The 24,551-nt window shown below is 45.7% G+C and overlaps 2 protein-coding genes across 11 annotated transcripts in view; one reads left to right on the top strand and one right to left on the bottom strand.

Moving 5' to 3' along the window:
• ALX4 (ALX homeobox 4) overlaps window positions 1-7,762 on the top strand; it is a 65,759-nt gene extending 57,997 nt beyond the window's left edge. For both annotated transcript variants that reach the window (XM_024100483.3, XM_005286743.5), the window contains one exon: window positions 3,891-7,762. In XM_024100483.3, the coding sequence (XP_023956251.2) occupies window positions 3,891-4,214 (324 nt within the window). In that variant the 3' untranslated portion in view covers window positions 4,215-7,762. The remainder of the gene's footprint in view (window positions 1-3,890) is intronic.
• An 11,624-nt stretch (window positions 7,763-19,386) lies between these two features.
• Window positions 19,387-24,551, bottom strand: part of EXT2 (exostosin glycosyltransferase 2) — a 103,259-nt gene continuing 98,094 nt past the window's right edge. For all 9 annotated transcript variants that reach the window (XM_008179788.4, XM_024100469.3, XM_008179792.4 and 6 more), the window contains one exon: window positions 19,387-22,404. In XM_008179788.4, the coding sequence (XP_008178010.2) occupies window positions 22,266-22,404 (139 nt within the window). In that variant the 3' untranslated portion in view covers window positions 19,387-22,265. The remainder of the gene's footprint in view (window positions 22,405-24,551) is intronic.

The raw sequence follows: 24,551 nt of genomic DNA, 5'->3' as shown, positions 1-24,551 counted from the left end.
GCTTCCATATAGAAAAAAAAAACCCTCTGACTGCATACCCCTCATTGTCACCTATCACCCCACACTGGAACCCCTGCAGGGCATCATTAAACAATTACAACCTATACTTGATGGGAACCACATTCTGAAAGAAATCTTTCCTGAACCCACACTTCTGGCCTTCAAACAATCCCACAGCTTCTCCAAACTCATCATCAGAAGCAAGGTCTCCACAGCCCAGGACCCACCAATTCAAAGTGGCACCAGACCCTGCTATAACAATAGATGCAAAACTTGCTGACATATCTCCACTGCTATGATGATCAACACTCCCCCACAACACACCTATCAAGATTCATTGGTTCTACTTATTCCTATCATAACACGTGGTGTACCTCATCCAGTGTACTAAATGCCACAATAACAACTACATCGGCAAAATCAGAGAATCACTATGCTCTCGAATGAACTCGCACAGAAAAATGATCAAGGACGAAAACAACGTAACACCTATGGGTGCACACTTGTCACAAAGTGATCACTCCATATCTGACCTCTCAACCCTTGTCCTCAAAGGAAACCTGCACATTACCTTCAAAAGACGAGCCTGGGAGACTACATTTTCATAACTTTGCTAGACACTAAAAATCATGGTCTTAATAAATTTATGGCTTATTACAACAATCTGTCCAGGGACCACAGGGGTGTTAACGAGCCACTTTGACTTAGAATATGGTTAACTACTTATGCTAAACAATCTGTCCCTCCTAGTATTTAGCTGTGACACTCTGCGTACCTTTCCCAGACCTTGGTATAGCTCAAAAGTTTGTCTCTTTCACCAACAGAAGTGGGCCCAATAAAAGATATTATCTCCCCCACCTTATCTCTGTAATATCCTGGGTCTAATACGGCTACAACAGCATTGCAAGAAACTGAATAGACACACAGCAAGAGACAATCTCTGACCTGAAGCACTTACAGTCTAAATCAGAGGTGGGCAAACTACTATCCATGGGCCACATCCGGCCCACAGGACCCTCCTGCCTGGCCCCTGAGCTCCTGCCCTGGGAGACTAGCCCCTGGCCCCTCCCCCGAGGTTCCCCCTTCCCCCGCAGCCTCAGCTTGCTCCGCTGCTGGCGCAGTGCTCTGGGCGGTAGGGCTGCGAGCTCCCAGGGCAGTGCAGCTGCAGAGCCCGGCCTTACCCAGTGCTCTGTGCTGTGCGGTGGCGTGGCTGCCTGTCCTGGTGCTCTGGGCAGCGCGGCATGGAGCTGCACTCGCTTTTCCGTTGGGTCTAAATGTGGCCTGCAGGCTTTGCGCAGTAATTTCTGGTCTGGATTTCTCAACTGCTAAACATAATCTGTCATACCCCCAGAAGCGATGTACCTCGTAAAGGCCTTCATTTAAAGGTGAACGTAATATCCTGGTGATGGCCTTTCTGTATCCTGCCCAGGACTGTGGAACAGCCAAAGAAGCCTGTCTCAGAGAACCCATTGCAGGTTTCAGCTGGAGCCCAGTGCACATTGGGAAGGGACTTTGGGGATCTACTGGATGCTCTGAGGATCTCCAGACAGTGCAAACAGCTCACCATCATGTACCTTCCTATGGAAGCTGTGTGATTTGTTTTAGAGTGCTCGCAATATGTTGGGACATAAGAATGACCTCAAACATTTTTCCCTGTATAAACCAGCTTTCTAGGTTCTGCTTTTCCTCGGCCTCAAGTAGTGACCTTGCTAACATCTAAAGCGGGGCAGGAAACTGACCTCCTTGTGCTGCTTTAGGCATTTATGGTGTCATTCTTCGTTACAGGGTAAATACCCTACACTCAAGCCTTGGCAGATAAGTAAAAGCACAATGATCTGCTGTCTGATGAACCTAGTGCATAGCACCTACTAGTAGCCAATTCTGAGACTGGGGTCAGTTCCACTGGGGAAATCCTCTGAAAACTATGAGCCTGCTTACAAATGCTCAGGATGTCATTGTTCTTTCCCTTGACTTGCCTTACTGATTTATGTAGATATAATCTGAAATCTACAGAGCCTTCCACTTAACCAATTCATTGGTTAATTTGACCCCCCTGTTTAATTTGAACAAAATCTCTGGACATATGAACACAACCTCTACCCCTTCCATTTTGATCATTTCATGCCTCTGTTACAAAAAGGGAAGCTTCTCTCCCTAGCTAGGGTAAGTTAATTAGTCAATTCATAAGGAAATTTCTGTGGCAGTCAGAAGAGGGAAGAGGCCAGGGAAGATCCAGATGGTGATAAAAGAGGAGAACAGCTACTGAGTCAGCATTATTAGCACATCCACGTGCCACGCCTGGTGTGATGTGCACACTGGGTGGGTGCATGGATGACTTGACTGAGCACTTACACCAACCAGCCTGCTAGGAATGGACTTGATGCCAATAGAGCAGATTCCTCTGCATTTCATTGCTGAGCTGAGATCTTACATCATATTGCCATTTTAACTTGAAGACGTGTCCGTCAAATTTCTCAGGTGAAGGGTGGAAGGAGAGTTGACTCAGATCCCATCTCCCACCTCTCCCTGCAAACCACCTGCCTAGCTCCACAACATGATCACCTCTCATCTCCTTAGCCTACACTTTAGACAGCTGAGAAACGTTGCTCCCTAGCACCTTCTCCCCAGCTGCTTCTGCTCCCTCACCAGCCACACCTTCAGCACAGGACTGCTTCTGGCTTCCACGGCAGGAAGTACCTGGCTTAACTTCTTGGGCTCTGCTGCTTTCCTGGGTAGGGCAGACCCAGCAACTGTGGAATCTGGGGCAAGCCTTTCCCACAGGCAAGGTCAGGAGGGAACTATCCCAGAAGCAGGCTGGGTGCTTCAGGATGATTACTCAGTGCTTCCTGTCCTCTCCTCTTCAGCAGCCTCTCCCAAAACCCAGGAACCCATCCCCATCGTGTAAAGCATTTTGGGATTAGCTGGTATCCAAAGGGTTAAACACATTTTCGTTCCCTATTCACTGAGCAAAACTGCATGGCCCAGCTTTATCTCAGGTGGTTTGGGGGCTAATATGGCACTCACTCATGAGTCTCCTGGCTGGAGGATGCTTTGTATGACTCCAGACACACACACACCCAAGCTCTCTGGAAAACTTTCCTTGACATAGAACTGGATTTACTCCCCACACACATTTAAGAATTCTCCCCCTCTGCTCTTACACCTTTCCCTTGCTCAGTGGTTACCTACACCGAGTTTGTGGTTAACGGGCCTTCTTTCAACCCTATTACCTGGCCAGCAGGATTAACAGTCCCAAGTACTCATAACCAACCCAGGAACAGCAGCTGCCAGACCCCAGAGGGCTGCCGATGTTGCTTGTGCTCTTAGCCCCTTTATTCTTGTAGCTCACGTGTTCTTTCAAGCTAACCATTCCAATGCTCAGCCGGTGCTCAGTGTATAAGGGGCTCATGGGAGCAATTTTCTGGCTGCACCCAGTATATTATGTCAAGCTGCATTACGTGGAGTTTAAAATGAAGGGCTGTGGGGACCGGAAATAGACATGGAGCATTTTCCCTCTAGATCATTATTTGAATCTAGGCCAGGTTGGCACAGGTTGCAAGTTGTTCTCATGCAGTGGCTGTTTGGGGCCCTTGTGAAACGGGCTGATGGTTTTCAGGCCAGTTTCTGGTGGCCAGGTGTCCACAGCACAGCTCGCATTAGCTGGCCCCCTTGCTAATGGTCTCAGCTGGGAGATTGAGGATTGACTGGGCTACAGACCCTGACTGTCCCTCTCCTCTCTACAAGGGGCCCCTGTGGGTCAGGGTTGAGGCCCATGGGCAGTCAGGGCATGGGGTGATAGAAGCCAGGACTGTTCCTCCCTGTGCTGTTCCAGTTCTTCCGTCTCCAGGGCTGCCCTAGAGCTAACACTGAGCTTTCTTTTCCTCTCCCAGATCCAGAACCCATCCTGGATTGGCAACAATGGTGCCGCTTCCCCTGTCCCCGCCTGCGTGGTCCCCTGTGACACGGTGCCCTCCTGCATGTCCCCCCACACTCACCCCCATGCAGCTGGCGGCGTCTCCGAGTTCCTGAGTGTCTCCGGCCCTGGCAGCCACGTGGGACAGACTCACATGGGCAGCCTCTTCGGCACCGCTGGGATCAGCCCGGGCATCAACGGCTACGAGCTGAGCGGCGAGCCTGACCGCAAAACCTCCAGCATCGCGGCCCTGAGGATGAAGGCAAAGGAGCACAGTGCTGCCATCTCCTGGGCAACATGACAGGGCTGCAGCCAACGCCCTCAAGACACTGACAGAGCAAACAGGGACAACCAAAAAAACCCACCATCCACTTGGACTCAAGATAGCCATTGCCTCTTTGGGGAGCTGAATGCAGCACTTTTAGCTATCCTAGGTACAACGAACACATATCTTACCGTAAGTGGAGTGTTTCAAACGTACACACAGGGAGCTCCCATCTTCCTGTGCTCAAGCAGGATAAGAGGAAGTGGCGGAGCTCCTATCCCAGCTAGACTTGGGTTTTCTTCTAACAGGTGGCGTTTCCCTTTCACTGTCATGCTTGCATTTCCCAATAACCAGGGCATTTTTCTCCCCGTGCCTTTTCTGACACCAGATCGGACTTTCCAATCAGCCACCCGTCATTTTCAGTTGATTTTCCCCCTCCCTCCACCCATGTATTGAAGTGTCATTTCTAATCCATTTTATTCTGTCCCATATAGGCAACAGGTGCGGGGGTGATGCCTGGCACCAGCAAGGAGGCACCTCCTGGGGTGGGCGCAGGGCCATCACTCTTGGCCTCTTAGCAGGAGTCACAACTAGCGAGTTGAGTTTGCAATAGAATCTTGCCCAAAAGAAAGAGAAATTACCCCCATTGACTCCTGCCCCGGTTCCTCTCGGTGTTGCACAAGCTTAGCTGCTGAAGCAAGGACTTGCAGAGACGCCAAGGGAGGATGGGGAAAGGGATGGTATGTCTTTTCCTACAGCACACCTGAAGGCTAGAGCTAAATACCACCATTGCTGGAAAAGCTTGAAGTTACAGGCTAAGCCTATCAGCTACACCCTACTTCACTCACCTCTATTCAGGCTCATTAAGGGAGATAGCAGCTTCCCAGTGCCCCTTCCCTGCCTCTTAGGTGCTCAGAGGGGATTAGCACCCAGTAAGCTAAGGTTCCTTCGCCCCTTCTAGGAAAAAGCTGGTGTTAGTTGATTTGTAAGCACAGGTCCACAGCAGGGAGGGCATGGCAGGCCTTTAATCTTCCATCTTTTTAAAGAGGTGTTTATCGGATCAGCAGTTACTGGCCTCTACCTACAGCTAGCAACTGTATAAGTGCAGCTGCTATGTGGGCCCTGCCCAGCATGGGGCTGTGTGTCTCCATAGCAGAAGTGAGGTTTCCTTGAATCACAGCTCAAGCGCTAGCATGTGCCCCCAGCTTGCTGGCTTTCATGTGTTGTGGAATCCTCCACGCACACGCAGCCGCTGTCCTGGAGTCGGTATGTATGGAATGATCCCTTGTCATTTCACCACCATCCTCCTAGTGAACAGCATGTAGTAGGGGGGCAGTGGCCTCCAGTCTGCATCCTCTGAAATGCTGGTCAGCAGGGTGAACACAGGCAGAACCTCCCTGGGCTCTCTGTGTCCTTTGAGTCAATGGTACTTTTTGATTTCTCGCTGTAGTTCCTATTTGTTTCCTGTTATCCGGGACTGTATTAACTATTCAAAGTTAACTCACCCAAAGGTTTACAGTTTTTCCCCTGCGCGGCCAAGTTCTTCCCAACCTTTCCATTGAGTCTGCGGTGCCAGGGATAGTCTCAGACGCTCCCATTGCACCATGGCTTAAAGCCATGGATGCTTGAAGCAGCACTGGAAACAGCACGGGGTAATTCTGACAGCGTATGTAACACATGCACATGCCTCAAGTGATGATGTTAAACAGCATTGGCTAGGGGCAGCTGGCTTTGGCACCTTGGCTCATGAGAAAGAGCAGCTGCATCATAGCTTCACCTCTCTCTTGTCACAAGAGCGATGGTGGACCTGGCTATCCCATGTGATGTGGAGGCTCATTTCATCCCACATGTAAATCCAGTAACTTCCGGAGCATTAAATCAGGATGAACTTGGCCTAACATGTTAGGGACAATAGTGAGTGCTATTGTAGCCATGTCAGTCCCAGGCCATTGGAGAGACAACGTGGGTGAGGTTCTTTCATTGGACCAACTTCTGTTAGGGAGAGAGACTTGTCTTTCTCCCCAACAGAAGTTGGTTCAATTAAAGACATTACCACAACTCCTTGTCTCTGGGTGCTAGGAAGTCAGTTCTTTTGGGAGTATTAAGGGTTCTTTTCAGAGTCTTGTTTCACAATGGTTTGGAATGTCTCCAAAGAAGCTACTTCCAAAATTCAGGTTTCTGGCTATGTGTGTATATTATTATTATTTATGTACTGCCTAGCACGCTGCTGTGCCCTATATAAATAATACAGCTATATTAGATCTAACATTCATATGTATTTATTAGACTAAGTGAAACTAATACTTCTGTCTCTTTTTTCTTCAAAAGTCTTTGGGGTCAGTAGAATTCTAAGTGAATCTTTCCCCCACACTCAGCGAGGGAAGGGTCATGCACGTATCCAGAAGTCCACGTGAGTCTATGTCAGCCAAGGATGAGCAGGAGTTGTGCCTCAGGGTAGAAGATTAGCTTAATGATCAGCCAGCAGTTTTCAAACTTCATTGCAACCCCCTTCTGACAACAAAAATTACTACACAAGGAGATTACTCCCCCCAGGAGAGGGGACTGAAGCCTGAGCCTGCCTGAGCCCTGCTGCCCCTGGGGGTGGGGCAAAGCCTAAGGGCTTCAGCCCTGGGTTGGGTGGGGGGCCTGTAACCTGTGCCCCCCGCTGCCCAGGGCTGAAGCAGTAGGGCTTGGGCTTTGGTCCCAGGTGTTGGGGCTTGGGCTTTGGCTTCGGCTTCAGCCCCGGGCAGTGGGGCTTGGGCTTCAGCTTCAGAACCTGGGCCCCAGCAAATCTAATGCAGCCCTGGTGACCCCATTAAAACAGGGTCATGACCCACTTTTGGGTCTCGCCCCACAATTTGAGAACCGCTGGATTAGGCACATGTTCCCTGCGTGGGTTTTTAATTTGCTGCAACAAGGCTGCCTGCCACATCAGCCAGAGTCACAGGGGGAACTTAAGCCCTTCTTGAAAGTTTCTCCAGTTTTCGTGTATGTTTTAGAGAGATACTGTCAAAGTTTAAAAAACCCACATTTTAACCCCCTCTTCCACAAAAAAACAATACAATCCCACCCGCCTAGTGTTAGTAAAAGCTCCTTTCCCTAATAAAAATTGAAGGATTTTTTAACCTCTAAGGTCCAGAGCATGGAATAGAATCCAAGTAGGTGGCCCCAGGGGCTTGTGCAGAACTCAGGCTCCAGTTGAAGGACTGAGGCCCAAACTGGCTTTTCCCCACGGTTGCAGCTCATTTAGTTTTCGCCGTTCGCTCTGCATCAACAAAGTTGCTGGTCTGGTCATTTTCACCCTCACTCTGCCCTAGCGCAAAGCTCCTGGGTTTGGATGTCCAGTGCTGCAGGAGAAAAGAGCCAGCTTGCCTTGATTGTTGTTTTCATTTCTTCAGCCCATTGCTACTTGGTTTTACAAAAAAATCTTTTAAAATGTTATTTAAGCAGAAATCTAACAGCCAAGACCCCAGTGTGATGCTGGGGCAGATCTAGCGCCCACTCCAAACTGCCTCAGCAAGACTGAGCAGCCCTTTGTGATTTGAAAAGTACTTCTGCCACCCTCTGCCCTGTAGAGAAGAAAAGAGACTGGATCCAGGTGGGATGCCCATAAAGAGGATCCCTTACTGAGTCTGTTGGCCAAAGACAGACTCCGTGGTTCACTCTGGCTCCCAGCTACTTAATGTCACCACTATGCTTTCTAAATCCAGGTGGCCTGAACTAAGCAGCTGTCGGAGGGACTGTTGACTACACTATCCTCCACATACCAGCTGGGGCTCTGCAGAGGTTCAGCCTTGGAAAGGGAGCAGTGTTCTCCTACACGCCCTGATCTCACACAGTTTGCTAAAGAGATGCTAGATTTTGGGGGGACAACAAACCTATCCTGTAAAGTTCAGCTGGAATGTGATGTTTGTGTGGGGGGACGGGGAAGAGGGGGGGACATGGGAGTGAAGGGAACCCAGTACAGTTCTTGTCCTCCCCTATTAGCCCAACGTGCCTTTCCCCTCATCCCCACCACTGAAATGGACTTACATCTGGCACTGAAAACAAGGTGGTCCTGGGCTAAGTAGGGACAGGTCCCAGAAAGTGTCTGCCATACTGACGAGTGTTGCACTCGGCAGCCTTCAGCAGTAAAACATGCTCCTTCACTTATACATCAGGCACAAGCCTCCTCTCATAGGGGAACTCCAAACAGCCCCAGCTGGAGGCAGCGCCTGTGCACTACACACAGAGTACAGACACACGAGGAGAGCTGCTCTTAACTACACTTTTAATGTGAGACAAATATTGCCGGGGGGGAAGGGGTGGCCAAAGCTGTTAGGGGATGTTACCTCCACAGTTGTAGGGGAGGCGGTTTTAGAGGAGCACAGGGTAGGACTGGGCCTGATCGAGCAGGGTACTGAGCACTCACCACTCTATAGCCGAGACATGACATTAGCAGGGTGGCTCTGGCATTCCAAATGAAGGGTTAGCGTGTTAGTTAAGCAAGGCCTGCCACTGGTTCAGACTCTCTCGCTCGCGCTCAACGGGCGCTGCCAGCTGACTGTCACTTCCGCACAGGGCCCCAATTTTGATAACACAAAGTAAGGCTGAAACAATGAGTGGGAAATCACTTTCCCAGCTAGGCAAGGAAGCTTCTATGAGCTACTCGGAAACAATTGTTTTAGTTAATTTAAGAATTTGTTTTTACCCAACTGTTAAATTAACTACAAAAAAATATTTTAAAATCTAGTGCGTCCTTTAGCCCAGCTGCAGAGTCCGCTGCTTGCCTAATTAGCGCAATGGCACTGCTGAGTCTGTCACGCCTCCTCTAGACTGAGGTGCTGGGATAGCACTTTCAGATTCAGGTTTATGCTCTTTATGACCCTGTCAATACTTCCTTGAGCTAGGGCTTTGCTCCGCTCTATAATTTGCCATTGTGAGGATTTTGCTCTGGCCATGCCTTTAGACAGGCAAACACACCAGCCATATTTCACAAGACACAAGGCACCAGCCCCCAAGTGAGCTCTTTGGGGCAGGGACTGGCTTTTTGGTCTGTTTGCACATCTCCTCGTGTACGAGAGCCCTGGTCCATGACTGAAACGGCTAGGTGCTACAGTACTAGAACTAACAATAATAATACCTGCTGAGGGAATTTTCAAAACAGCTCAACAGCTGTGTATAATGAGCACTAGAAGACTCGCCCTCTTGGGGCCTAGGCCCAATGCCCGCAATGGAGTTTTGCTGTCTCCTGTGCCCTCTGCTAGCATCTAGAGGCAGTTGATTTACAAAACTTTCCCCTGAACAGCAGCGAGTGTGGCCATACGGCTACACCGCCAAGAGGGACGTAAGCAGCTGCCACCTTGCTCCACCACCATTAGAAACACAAGAGGGGGAGGACATTGGAAATGGGAATGGGCAAAATTGAGGGCAACAGCAGCATGGTTTTCAGAGCTGGTTTTACAAGCAGCAGAGCGTAGATCGCTATTCAGGTGCCTGGTCGCACAGCTTTATTGGGAGTAGAATCGCTTCTGTAACAACTTGCAAACATTTACTCATTACCCTTCATTCCCAATCCCCTTCCCCCCCTTGCGTGGCTTGCACACTGCTGTCCTCTGCCAGTCACCAGGGAGGGCTCCCCCTGAGCCACAGACCACACTTCAAGAACCACAATGCTTTACCCTAAGCCCACTCTAGAGGGAATGGAGATGCATTTGCTCCAGCTCCTGCCCATGGAATTTGAAGGTCTCTGAAAGGGTTTGAAATTCCACTCTGCTGCTGCAGAACAAGCATCTTAAGAGACCACTGGGCTGTGTGCATAGGTGAGTGTTGAGGCAAGAGGACTTGCTTCCCTCCATGCAGGGGGTTTCAAAACTCCTCTTGGCCAAGCTCCTCACAGGCCCTTAAGCCAGTTGCTGTGCTTGTGTTGTTTCCTTTAAAATGTGCTATGAATTCAGCGACTCATCTCTCAGGCACTAGTATTGCTAGCTCCCTGGAAAGGCCGGCTAAGATGGCAAGTCAAAGGAGAATTTGCTTGACCTGTTGTCCTAGAATTAGAGTCTGTAACAAGAGAGGGGCCCAGCCCGTCGTGTCTAGATAATAAAACACAAGAGAGAAAAGTGTGTGTGTGTGTATCCATGTAAATATGTCCATATGTTCCAAGGCATGTATGGGAGGGGTGTGCATTGTATGCAGACTGTATATGTACAGTATGTAAGGAATGAATGCCCTGCACGTATGTATATGCAATCTGTGTTGTGTGTACATACCACAGTATCTGTATGTGGTCAGTGTGGATCTGGAGTGTGTACGGTACATATGTGTACATACAGTGCAGAGAGTGTCTGTGTGCAGAGCGTGTGTGTTTCTACGGGGTGGTTTTTTTCCCCATGTGTTCCTTTTTGACAGCGTACACCCAGACATCGCAGTATGTTGTAAAACACTCTAAAAACAAACAAAGGCGAAAAGGTAGTTTCCTGGAAAGGGCTGCAAAAATAATCAAACGGCCGCACAGGACTGTGTTTATTTTACTGTTCTGACTGACGCAGCGAAAAGCAAACAGATTGAATCAAGGATTAAACCCAAATGGGAACGGGGGCAGAATCAGCCTGAAACTCATTCGGCCAGTTTCAACTCTGCTGATGGTACTGCAGGGCGGTGAAAGACTGACCTTGTACCTAGTAACTCTTTGCTGGTAACATGATTACCCACCCCATCCCACATAGCTAGATACATAGATAGAGCTTGGACTTTTATACTACTGATTTTGAAGGACAGTTTTCAATGTATAATAATATATCAGTTTAGGTGTGCAGTGTTTGAAAGAGAGAATGGGAGAGAAGGAGAAAGAAAGAAAGAAAACAAACCTCAATCAATATTATTGGTCTTGCTGTAAAATATTGTAACCTTGTGTAAACGCAACTTTTTTCTTTAGCTTAACAGCCTGAGGTAGACTATATTAAAAAAATAAAATTTAAAAAAAAAGTTCAGGAAAAAAATGAGTAAAAAAAACCATGAAAAGATATTGCAATGTGAGGTTTGTGCCATACAATTTTACTGCCTATACAGACATGTATTACAAGTTCGTTACAGTGTAATATTAAAAAAAGAACAAACTGCTTTGCATCTTGGTTCTTTTTGAATTGTTTTGGGAGTAAGTTATTGCACTTAGAATTTTTTTTTTTTTTGTGAGGTGGGAGGGATTGGAATTTCTAGGTGCCAATTTTTTTTAAAGGAGTCAAAATGAACTGAATTACTGGCAGCACTGTCTGAGGAGACCCAACTGTTGTTGTTTTTGTTTGCAATAAACTCCTTCTCTTCTCTCCTCCCAACTGGAATCTGTCTATTTTGTTCCTGACTCATGACAGATGAAATGTGATCAGAGGGGGCCTCCAAAATCTCACATTAATTGAAGTTGGCAAAAAATACTAACAGTGCCCTTTTGAACTGCTGACACAGTGCAGAATGGATTAGCCGGGGCTAGATTAACAACAGGTGGCAGCTCACAGGACTGCTGCCTCTACCCCCATACAAAGAGATTGTTAACAGCCAAAACCCAGCCATGGCAATACCCCACAGGCAAACTTAAAGCTAGTGAGTGCTTTTCGCACCTACGAAGAGTGTACTTTAAAGTGGCTGCTAGTAGGTGAACTGGAGAGCATGAGCAGAGGTAAGTGGGTGGTACTATTCCCACTAGATAGTATCAGGAACTATTTCTGCTGGGAGAGATCAAACCCTCTAAAGTTATAAATAATACCTGGCACTTTTCCAGCTCCTTCACCTTACGGTCTCGGAACACTTCCCAAATAGTAATGAATGAAGCCGGCTGATAAGACACCCCATTTCACAGATAGGGAAACAGAGGCATGGAAAAGTGAAGTGATTTGTCCAAGGTCCCACAAGTCAGCACCAGAAGTGGGAATAAAACCCAAGAATAAAACTCCTCAGTCCTATACTAACTAGTAGACCACACTGCATTTCAATAGGCCATTGGCTAGAATAGCTCCGATATAGTGACTCCGGGTTTCTGAAGGACAAAGGGGAAACATTAGTGTATTGGGAATTAGCCTCCGAGAGGCCACTTTGTCTCATGTGTCAGGTATTCAAAAGTCACCTACCACATCCCCTTTCCCCATAGCACATGTAGCTAAGAGTCCAGTGGGAGCCTGTTGGGCCTTACTGCGCAGGGTTCCCTGCATTCTCAGCCACTGCCACATTTCAAAGATGGGCTTGATGGTGATCAGACAAGGTTCAGTCTCTCCCTTAGCAATGCCCTTCAATCAGCATTAGCTCTTCCCACACCAGAGGGGCTGCTAGTACCAGCTTGAGTGGATTCCCAGTTTGCAGCTTCTCAAGGGCAGGACTAGGCCGAGTCTAGAGGCCATGGAGCAGGTTTTGTCTCCTGTTGGTCCCTTTGCTCTGCTTTTTCACACACCTTCAGCTCTGAGTGAAGGAAATTAATGCTCAGTGGGGAAATCTTCTGTTGTTTCCCTTTGGGGAATCACCTCCAGCTGTGGCCATTTTTTTCCTCTGAGAATCTACAGACTAATCTCGCAAACTCATCAGGTGTGCCACCAGCAGCCAGCAACAGGGACTAGCTCCAAACTCTGAGAACGCTTGGATCGGGATCTGAACTTTGCCCTTTGGGCCCATGCAGAGCTGAGGCGCACTCAAACTGTTGTGCTGCTGCTAAGCTGTACCCTGCATTGTGCCTGCACAGGTGTCTCTTGTTTTGCCTTCAGTGAGCTGCCAAATGTCACATTAGCTCAGACATAGCGTAACTGTTTTCCCTCTCACAAGGCACTGTGTAACTAACAATAAGATTGTGTACCCCTTGTCTATTCCGTGCCATGGATTGGATCACTTGTAGGAGAAAAATTCCTCTGGCCCTCAAGCACTAGATATCGGAGTCTCCACATGCTGGCAAAGCCTTGTTTGTTGGCGGCTTAAACCCAGTTTCAGTATTTCCTGTTTTCAGGGGTCTACACAACTAGCATAAACGTTTGCTCTTCCTTTGAAGGTTGACATGGAAGGCTGGGCCCTTTGCTGAGCCGTATGAACAGGGCTGATGATACCATTTTTAAAATTAAACACACCTACAATAATGGAGCTTATATGTAGCGATATTTAACTTGGGCTTTCTTATATTCAGAGCACTGTACAAACAGACAGCTGCACCCCATCCATAAGAAGTAGGAAGTATTGTTTTACAGCTGGGGAAATTAAGATACTGAGATGTTAGGTGCTCTGCTCAGCACCTGTCTGAGAAAGTGGTGGAGGCGGGATTAGACCACAGCATCTCCCAACCACCATCCTTTGTGGCAGAGGATAGGTTCCAACTGAAACTCCAAGAGGAATTTAGGGAGGCAGAATGTAATTTCCCACATGGGAATTTGGCCAGGACACCAGGGGTAACATCAAGTGCGAGCTCTCGCTGTGTGTGTTAGTGTACTAGACCTCCAAATGAAAAGCAATTTCTTCTATAAACTCTACTAGTCTAAACAGCTTTGGGTTCTTTTCCTCTTTCTTTTTTAAAAGCAGGCAACTAATCTTTAATAATATGGGCCAATCACAGCCTCCCCCTTGGAGAAAAAGGCAAAATACATGAAAGCTTCATCTGTTTATGGCCATATGGCGCCCATGTGTTAAGGTGTTGCATTTAATCTGAGACAAATATGAGTTTATTACTTGTAAAAGATCTTCCACTTCCCCATCTTAACTGCATAAATGTTCAGACTATTTGTAACAATGACGAGACAAAGACAGACGCTCGCACCTAGTAGTTTACTCCTGTTGCTGCTTTCTTCCTGGACTTCACTTTTCAATCCTTTTACATTTAGATCTTTTTTTCTACCTTGTATAAAGTGGCCTGGTTACACTCAGCAAGGGTAAAATTATAGGGCCAGGTCCTCAGTTGATGTGAATCAGCACTGACTTCAATGGAGATACACTGAGGATCTAGCCCATAATTCCAGTAATATACAGTCACAAAACAATTCCCAATAGTTTAAAAAATGACCTAGAAAATAGAGTAAACCAGGTGTGAAATATAAGTATATTCATGAGTAAAACAGCTCACAGCTATATGAAAGGTGGGTCAAAAATAAACACACACGAGGGAACAAAGGGGCCTTTGATCTGAGCGGTTCAGGTTCATTGCCAAGTGGCCACAGGTGTGCACCACATGAGCAGGTAGGAGTGAGATGCTAAGTGATGACAGTTGTGCGGGTGTCCATCATGCATGGGTCACAAGAGGCACCTGCACGCTGGTTCCATACTTTGACATTTTATTGGTCACATTGAAGCCCGTGACCGAGGGTCTGAACCCCAACAAAAATAAAGTGGAAGCAGGGGTGTGGCAGGAAGCAGAATTTTACCACCCAGCCGCATGCTCCTGGAGCCCATCACTTCTCATGAAGGTGCTTATACCCCACACTCCTTGTGTCTCCATTAGAGCCAACAGAAAATTCCAATTTGCTCCTCAGTCCAATCCCTCATGAAGGGAACTAGCCATTAAGCCAAAAAATATTCTTGCTCACCAACACAAGTCTTCAGTCACCATCTGATCATGTTTACGGAAGCCTGGCTTTCCCTTCTCCATGCTCCTGTTTGTTCTCTTCCTCACTTGTATCTCAGCCAAGTTTCAGGCTCTGATCCTACCATGAGATCTACTCGGTGGACCCTGGCAATCATGCTGGAGGCCCATTCACTTCAAGGGGCTCAGCGGAAGCTCAAGGATCCCCCCAACATTGATATGATTTCAGGACTGGGTTTCTGATTGTACGTTTTTGGAGCAGGGTTCTTGTCTAGCTGTTTTGAGAGTCCCCCGGCAAACCTCTGGGTGCATTACAGTCATCAACAACAACAGAAGTTTGCAGATTTACACTCTCAAAAGTGTCATTCTTCACTGAAAAATAAAACTATACAACAAAATGACAAACCAAACATACAAAAATTAAAGAGACACTGTAAGGTTCAAATATATGCTTTCTGTCTTTAAGAGAAGGATTATTTATTTACAAGTATTAAATAATTAAAAAGGGGAAGAATTCTAAATATTGACAGTTTTGCTTACTTTTTGCACTACACTCTCCTAGTGCAATTAAAACCATCTAGTCACATTCACACTTGTGTACAGTTCTAGGCATACTTTAGCAGAATGGTGCACCATTTTGGATACCACAAACATGCAGGAAAAAATTATTCCTTCAAATAAAACTGTTTCTGTAGTTATACAAACAGTACTATGGAAATATTTCCAGTGATGTTTGGTTTTAGAAAAGCTTGTTTTTAAACCAAACCTACATTTGGGACTTGAACTGACCTTTGTCCATATAAAAACTGAACTATATTAGCCCAGAGGAGAAGAGGTGCAAAAGGAGAGGGCAGGACGTGCATCACTGCTCTATATTCCAACTAATACACCAACCCAGCAATGACAAAGTGGATTAGAAGATTCTAATTCAAGAAACAGCATTACTGGTCCTTCTGTACCAGTTCATAACAGAATATCTGCCCATAAGTGGCAGTCTCCATACGAGCTCTGATTCATTCCTTTATGACTGAACTCATTTCAGAGCCATGCGTGCCAGGTTATCATTTCATGTATGTACATAGGCACATGTGAGAGAAAGAGAGAGAATGAATGGGGAACTATGTGGCTCAGAAGACTGGGGATGATGCATGAAGCCTTGTATCACACAGCAACTGATGATGACTGAAAATTATTACCATCCTATGGCTGTTCATTGTGTTATGTGAAATGACCAGCTCTTTGTGGACAAATGGCTTCAAAGAAAGAAAAGAAAACACCCCACAACTGTTTGTGTCTCAGTCTCAGCAAAGAGGCTAAGTGAATGGGTCACAGGGAGTGAACTTCCTTGCAGCGCTAGGGGACAGTGAAAAAGGAAGCCTGCATCACTGGTGCCTGTTGTGTGGACAAAGAACTTTAATCCCCACGCAGAAAAACTTTCAGCAGCACTACGTTTGCTTTCAAATAAAGCAACTGAAGCAGATTTTAGTTTTACGTGGCTGCAGCCAGGCAGTCAGGGGCATGGGAATGGTCTGAATACCTAAAGCGTCGCCATCCCAGAGTTTACTGTCAACGTAAAAAAAATACCAAACCAATCCCAAAACAACTGATGGAAGGGAAAGCACATGGCCTTGCGCAATTACTATAGAAATGTAGTAATCCCATGTTGTCGCCATCTCCCAAGGTAGGATCGAAAGGATTGCAGAGCTGTCACTCCAGTCTGGAAAGGAAGGAGTTAACAAAGCATTCCGTCTTTCTCCAAGTAAATAGACAATCAAGGCATTCAGGGATAAAGTCAAGAACATTTGGAGAATTGCTGCAACCATCTCCAGAAAATGAAGACATCGAGCAGGCAGCCTAGCAGCATTCCCAGGGTTTCTGCTGGGAATACCCATCAGGGCTGTGCTGTGTTTCCTCAGGTGGGTAATGCCCTGGCCACCACCATCACCACACCATTTCAGCTAATTGCCTCAATTGTTGCTGTCACCCCTTAATGAAAAACACAACTTGCCATGGAAGCAGCTATGAGAGCCTGGCAGACACTGGAATGCTGAAGATCAGCAGACGCAAGACTGCTTAACAGCAGTTTACCTCAAACTACAATTACACTGAGCACACTCGGAACGATTCTAAATGGCTTCAAACCAGGGCAGGCCAAGTCGTGCTCACGCTAATAAAGAGACAGTCCTGGGGCTTTCCAGTGCTCCAGGAAAATGGCACAGAAGACAAAAAATGGTCATGTTGCTAAGACACAGGACTGGGATGCCTAGGTTCTATTCTCAGCTTTGCCTATGAAGACTCTGAGAGACTTTGGGTAACTCTCGGCTTCTCTGGGCCTCGGTTTCGTCAACTGTAACAACAAGAACAATAAATACTGACTGACCTCCTGGAGGGGGTTAAGTGAGAAACTCACAGAGAGGGGAGTGGGAATGCTCTGAATACCTGAAGCATCTTCACTTTATTGTTTGTGAGGTACTTGGACAGACACAGACAGACACACACAAGTGTGATGCGAGGCTAAAAGCCCCACCAATATCAAATGTAAATCTATACTGTCCTAGCTAACCTTGCTCTGAGACAGATTACAATGAAGGGAGGACAGAGAGGGGAGGTGAAATGCAGCATAAAGATCCTCCTCCTCCATACCCACATACGTTCGCAAATTGGGTTCTGGGAGTTGGATTTTTTTAGTGACTTAAATGCTCATGTGAAGGGAGCTGCAGCTGTTTAGCTCAAGACCGTGCAGCTTCCAGCAGAGAGCTGAAGTTATTGCTAGGCTTGGGGGAAGGTTTTTTTGTTGTTTTTTTGCCACAACAACTTTCTTGGACTCCCATCGTCTGTCAGTACGGTTTGAACTTCTGGATGGTCTTTGTTCTGCTATTCGCAGCTCCTCAGCAAGCAACAGTGGAGCCAACTTAGCTTTTCCCAGTCTCCGCCTCACATATCATCTGCTGTAGGCACTGGACAGTGCAGTTTTGTCTTTGTTTCTCCCCCCTACCCCTGCTTTTACTGCAAGGAAGAGTCTACATGACAGCAGGAAAATGAAACATCCGTCCTGTAGAAGTGGAAGCTACTGTTTGGTTTTGAAAAAAAAAAGTCGTGCAGCTGTTCTGGTAAATTGAAAATACGTGAGCCTTTAAAACTAATTCCAAGAAAACTGGAATACTTACATTTGTCCTGCCTCAATTCCAGTTCAGATCATTACAATCTGCCTCCCTGAATCAGCCCACCCATTTTCACTTCTTGTAGTTTTGCTGTTACAACAGCTGTGATTCTTCACTGCAGACGAGGCTATATTTCATTGGTGGATGAGTAGATTTTCTGTGCGTTGTCGATAAACCACTTTGGGATGCTTCCGAGCAAACGCCATTCTTATAGATGGCTATTACAGCGTAACAGACTCTGCTTCCATAGTGCATCCACACAAGCATCCACAGAGTGACCTCATTTAATAGAATAATCTGTCATCATAAAGCTCAGGTCAATATTTTCAAACCCAAATGCCTAAAAGTAGCCTCCTAAATCCATACTTAGGCACCTTAATACAAGTGGCCTGCTTTTCCAAAGTGCTCAGCACTCACCCATGTACTGAAAGCAATGGGAGTTGCAGGTCCTAAGAACCTTTGAAAATAAGGCCACTTTTATTTTCATATGGATTTAGGAGCATACTTTAGGCATCCAGGGTTCGAAGAGCTGACTGTTGAGCTTAATATTAAATGCAGTTAGAAAGATAGTTGCTGCAGTAAAGCAAATTCAAGTAACATTAGTGCAGATGCAACAGGGGGCACAGCGTAAGAGCTGGAGACAGCAGGAAATCAGCAGTTCAGAACGTTGGGGACTCAATCGGTATGCCCTGTAATCAGATAGCAGAGCTCTGAGGTGGGCAACAGACTGAGCTGACAAACCGTTTACACAGTCAGTGAGGCTAAAAATTTACCCGAGACTTGCACAATTGGCTGGGTAACTATCCCTCTTTGTCCTCCTGTACAAATAACAAGGTGCCCCCACCATCATTTCAATAATTTTGCAGCATGCTACGTATTTTAATCAACACATTGCAGTGTCTCTGAACAGAGAGGAAATAAGAAGCTGCCATTGCAAAGAAAGCCACTGTCAAGATAGCTTAGTCACCCGCCCTTCTCCCAAGATCCTGACTCTTCATGTTTACAGCCTCCTTGTTTGTAGGGAAGTCCCCTTCTTTTATTCAGGTTGGTCATTTCAAAGGTCTCCCAAATTATCTCCTGAGCACATAATCCTTAACGCTGCAGCGAGTGACCACTCCCAGCAAAGTGGGAAGGATTCTGACACATCCACAGCATTACAATTAAACCATTGAGTAAAAGGGAAGTCACCCCCCTTCATTCCCCCCCCCCAAAAAACAAAAAAAACCAACCCTCAATGGTACTGCCAAATAATGGCAGGAAACAAGTAAAATCTACCTTCTCTGGAGGGGTATATGGGAAGAGTCTGTCCTGAGTAAAAGCTCCCACTGAAAGACACCAGCACCATTAATAGTTGTGAAGATGTTAAAATAGTGTTGATTATTTCTAGAGTGTGTTGTGGATATTCATGTTTTAATACAGATTTATTTAGCAAAAAGAACCAATCCCTGCAGTTTTCCTTTCAGAATACTTCCACAGTTCCTTAGGGAATGTACATAGTCAACTCTTCAGAAGTCAAACAGAATACAATCAATACTTTTGAGCTATTTTTTTTTTTTTTTTAATATCCATATTGAACTTTTTTTTAATAAAACATACAAGCTGAACAGTTAACAATTCTCTTAATTTAATGACCGACAATAGAATCATCCCAATTCTCTCTCACACACACTTTGCTATTTTACAGTTTTTGAATCGTTTTCAGAAACACACAACAATTATAAATGGGTTGGGGGAAGTGGCCCTATAGACTTGACAGCTGCCCAACTTTATATTCAGTCACTTTCCATACCACAGAACGGAGACATACCATCATTAAATAGAGTTTGGAATATAAAAAACATCTGTGAAATGATGCAGGACAAAATGTGACAGGTTAATTGACGTAATGGCTCTTGGGCTTATCAAGGAAGAGACACTTGCTCAAGCCCACATGATCTTGGCCATGAGGGGCTGTTGATCACTTAGAGTGTCAAACCTAGAGATCACTTTAGGTGGGTTTCAGAGAGACAAGGTGGATGAGGTAAAATCTTTTATTGGACCAACTTCTGTTGGTGAGAGAGAGAAGCTTTCGAGCTACACAGAGCTTTTCTTTGTCAGGCTGGCACCCACCACTTCTATTTCTAGATCACCATATTCCCCCAATCTGAAATCTGCCTTGTGCTATAAGTGTTTGTGCAAAAACTACATGTAACCTTTGCCTATGAACTTAAGGAGGAACTACCAGGTTGCAGCAGTTTCAAGACTGTGTGCATGGGAGAAGTTCTCTCTCTGGAACACTCCCAAACCTCTGCCATCCTGAGGTTAGCCCCACCTTTGGGGTCAGTTCAGTAGCATATTCTGCTGTCATAATTTCCCTTTTAAAAATGAGCTGCTTTATGGAAATTGAGCTGCAGTCTGATTCTTAAGCACAAGGACATAATTCAGGCATAAACTAACAGACTCAGGAAATAAGTGCATGTGTGGAGGCTGCAGGGAAGAACTGTTCAGCAGCAGAGAAACAGTGTTCCTCACCCAGTGGTACCCCCTGTATGCAAAAAGTCATTAGCATTACCATCACCTGTCATTGCCTACTACCATCCCCCACAGCACAGTTAGAACGTAGCAAAGACTGCAAGGTCCTAGAAACAAGTCCTAGAATTTATCGGTAATTAAACATTCCCAAGTATGAGACAATTTAGTTTACAGACACTTCCCTTGAGAGTTCTAAGTTGATGTATCCCCTCACAGCTACTGTTCTAACAGGCTTCTCATTTCCAACACCTCCACTGTGTTGGGCAATGAGGAAAGTTTTACTGGGGTGACACAAACAGGGAGCAGATGTTTCCTGTTTCTGGCTTGACTTCCATTTGATTTTTGCCATTGCTGCCTGTCATTCTCAGGGCAGAGGGATGAACTAAGAGTGCTAACACTTGCCCTGCTGTTTGGGATTTGGCAGAACTATAAGAATGGTCATACTGTAACAGAAAGATGGTCCATCAAATATGATGCCTCCAACAGTTGCAGTACTGGATGCTAGTGAGGAAAGTGCAAACTGCCCATAATGCACCAAATAGATGGACACTATACCACTTGGGCAAAGAAGAGACTTTCTCTCTGGTTCCAGCTTGGGATCAGTTTATATGCTGGAGCACGAAGACTGATCATCCTTGAAAATTTTATTGTCTCTAGTGTAGACAGATAATATTCAGATCAACTTTAACCATGGAGAAACACCTTGACCCTCCATAACAAATGTCTAACCTTTTAAAAATTATACTAAGCCATGTGTTCAAGTAAGATCCTGTGGCAGTGGGTTCTATAGGTTAATCACAGGCTAGCCCTTGGCAATTTTTCAAATGAGGGCAGCTTATGTGGGTTTGTTTGCTAAGTATGTGTTATTAATATACTGCACATACACACACACCAGCTGTAAAGTGGAATTCCTGCAGATGGAGGTGCATGACAATCTATCCTACAGCACATTGTTTTCTGAAGAGGGTTCACATATACAAACATCTATTTTAGCTGTTACCCCAGTACATGGATATGCTGTATGAACAAACAACTGTTCCATCTTGATAAGGAAGAGCTTTGGGGATAGCAAAACATAGTAAGGGCAGAAGATACATTTTCCTCTCCATAAAATGTCTTTTATATTGAATGGACTTCTCTTCTATGAGTATAGCAGAAAACCTGAGATTTATACATACATATGAGAAGTGTAGTGATGGTAGGGATATCTTTAAGTCTTTAAATTAAGGAGACCATCCCCTTGGCTGTGATCTGCGTCAATTCCCACTGAAATATTTTTCATTTAATGCAAAAATGTTTAGCCCCCTAAACCCTACAACAAAAGACTGGATTTTTAATTTTTTTTTTTTTTAAAGAAAAACATTTATCTTGCTAAGCAAAAAAGCCAGGCAGGGATCTTTGTTGCTCAATTACTTAAAGCCAACAACTAACCTCAATGGAGGTAGGCATGCCAGCCTTATAAGGGGAAAAACAGGCTGGATACATGTTGTAGCCAGTATTGAAAGCAGTTTGCATTTATACTGGTGGTTGCATCAAACCAAAAGAGTGTATTTAACAGAACAGGGGAGTCATGTAAAGCACTCCTTACACAGCAAGATTCTGCTTTATCCTTCAGTATAAGCAGGCTCCACTGGAAAAAAGTGTTTGGCATTTTCAGTAGACCCAAGCATAGAACCTGTCCTGTATTTGTGTGTAATATAGAAATAGCTGCAGTGCTCTGCATTACTGTTCTGTGTATTGTGAAGGATGGATTAATATATCAGAACCTGGCATTAATCCTCTTCCCCTCAGTTCGAACCCACACCCTGGCATTTTCCTTCCAGGCCTCAGGCTCATCTTAGCACTGGTCATCTTTTTTCTCTCATTGTTTTTTATACTCAAGTTTGCCTCCGAGCTGCCTTTTTACAAGCTGCCGATGTTGGGGAAGCTCTTCAGTTTCTCAGGGAAGTCATCTTTGTACAGGACAGGATCAGCACGATGCTCCACCACTTTCAGGGGCATGGTCCCAAAGACAGAGGCAAACTTATTGATGCATTCGGACCTGTATGAAAAAGACAGCAATGTAACTAAGTGACCATGCCAGCTACTAGCTCGCACCCCAAAAAGAACTTGATAACCTTATCTCATGTTCTTGGAAATATTTCATCCACACTGGCTACTAGGAAATAGGAGAAGGAGCCTCACTAGACAGAGGGTTTGGAAGAGGGCTAGTGCTCTTTGATTTATCCATTTAATCACAGTGAAGAGCAAGGGGATGCTGCCAGCAACACATGTGCACATGGAGGTCAAAGCTTCCCTTCTCCCTCCCCCTAGAATTCCAGTCATTCTTAAAGCAACACATGCTGTAAAGCAGAACAGATTAGCTGCCAACACATCTCAAAGTGCCACTGGTGGGTCAAATTTAACTCATAATGAAGGTTTTGCAAAAACCAAGCATTTATGAAACTGAAGACCTATGGAAATGTTTTTTCTGTTTTTTAGACTCCATCAGAAATGGATTTTCTTTACTAAATAAACAAACATTCCCCTATAAAGTTAGCAGCATTGATTGTGCTTGGGATCCTAAAAGTGAAGCAGAATAAAAAACTACAAAGTGAAACTGACTAGTTTATCTGTCCATATGAAGCAAAATTGAACAGTAAAGGATCAAAATTAGTGAAAAATTAGATTTCTGATCATTCTTTCACTTGTAATAATCTCAGGTGTCAGTAGCAGAGTAACAGGGAGGGTTGTTTGTTTTTTTAAAGTGCATGATTTTTAACTGTACAGTCCCCCTTTAATCTCTTTATTGCAAGGCTGGGAGTGGGGGAGGCAGAGTAAGGAAAACCTAACTAATCTCATCTCAGCCAGTGCTTAGCTAATTTTAGGTCTGTGTTTAACACAATAGTTTTAAAAAGCTTCTGACACTGCAAGTCACAGCAAGTGAGCCTCCAAGATGCTGAAGCGATGGAGAGCCATCCAGAAAATAAAGGGTCACTGCTTCTTTTGCTGGTCACAAATTAAAAGAACAGACAAAAGAGCAGCAAGTATTTTGGCTAGAGAAAGCAAGCTAGGACTGTGCTCCAACAGTAGTGTGCTGCAAACAGTCTCAGGGCAAGTCTCTCCCGCTCTCCACCCTCATGCTCACTTTCAAACCCTTCTAAGGGTGAGGGGGTCATTCAGTCTCCAGGCTAGCTTTCCTGAGCAGAATTGGCCAATCACACCAACTAAGTGTGACAGTTTTGCAATGGGGACTGCTTCAGCACCACCCAAAAAACTCTCAAGACTGGATTTCAAAAGTTAATTACTCATCTTTTAAGCCATCCTCTAGCTCCCTATTTAACTACAATAAGAGTAAACAAATGAAAACAGTCAGAATTTTTGAAAGTGCTACATTTCTGCACAGTTGTTTTCAACCTGTAATAGTCACTCTCGTACTGGCTTAAAAATGTGGAAAGGGTTCAAAGCTAAGCAGTGCAGATGATTCATGCTCTGCCATCGCCCTCTTTCCCCCACCCCCGCAAAGGTGTTCAAATCCTTACAGTAGGAAACAAATGAGAAGGAGTTTGGAGGGTAAGATGGGAGCAACAGTGTGCATCACAGAACACCTGATAAATTGGCACAAATATTCTCTGTTCAGGAAAGGCCCATGGAGTGCAAGCCTGGAATAGTAAGGGAACTGTAGGTCAGGACTGAGGGACAGAGAGAACCAGCTATCCAAAATGTGGACTAACCAGGGCTGTTGTAGGGCCTAGTTAGGGTGCACTGGCAGAGAGAGGAACCTGGGGACTAGAGGAGTAGGACTAGAACAACACGGGGTATGTCTTCACTACCCGCCGTATCGGCGGGTAGCAATCGATTTATCCGGGATCAATATATCGCATCTCGTTAAGAAGCGATATATAGATCCCCAAACACGCTCACCATCGACTCTGGAACTCCACCAGAGCGAGCAGCGGTAGCGCAGTCGATGGGGGAGCCGCGGCCGTCAATCCCACGCCGTGTGAACCCCAGGTAATTCTATCCAAGATACTTCGACTTCAGCTACGCTATTCACGTAGCTGAAGTTGCGTATCTTGATTCGATTCTCCTCCTCCCCCCCCCCCCCCCCCCCCCGTGTAGACCAGCCCATGGAGTGCAGCAGACTAGGATTCAGGGTCAAGATTTTCAAAGTGATTTTTAGTGCCTCAATTTTTGGGTGTCCACTCT

Source organism: Chrysemys picta, chromosome 4 (genome assembly GCF_011386835.1).
Source record: "Chrysemys picta bellii isolate R12L10 chromosome 4, ASM1138683v2, whole genome shotgun sequence".
In the NCBI taxonomy this organism is placed as follows: Eukaryota; Metazoa; Chordata; order Testudines; family Emydidae; genus Chrysemys; species Chrysemys picta.
The sequence above is the reverse complement of the archived record's forward strand: the minus strand, read 5'-3'. Positions and strand labels throughout refer to the sequence as shown.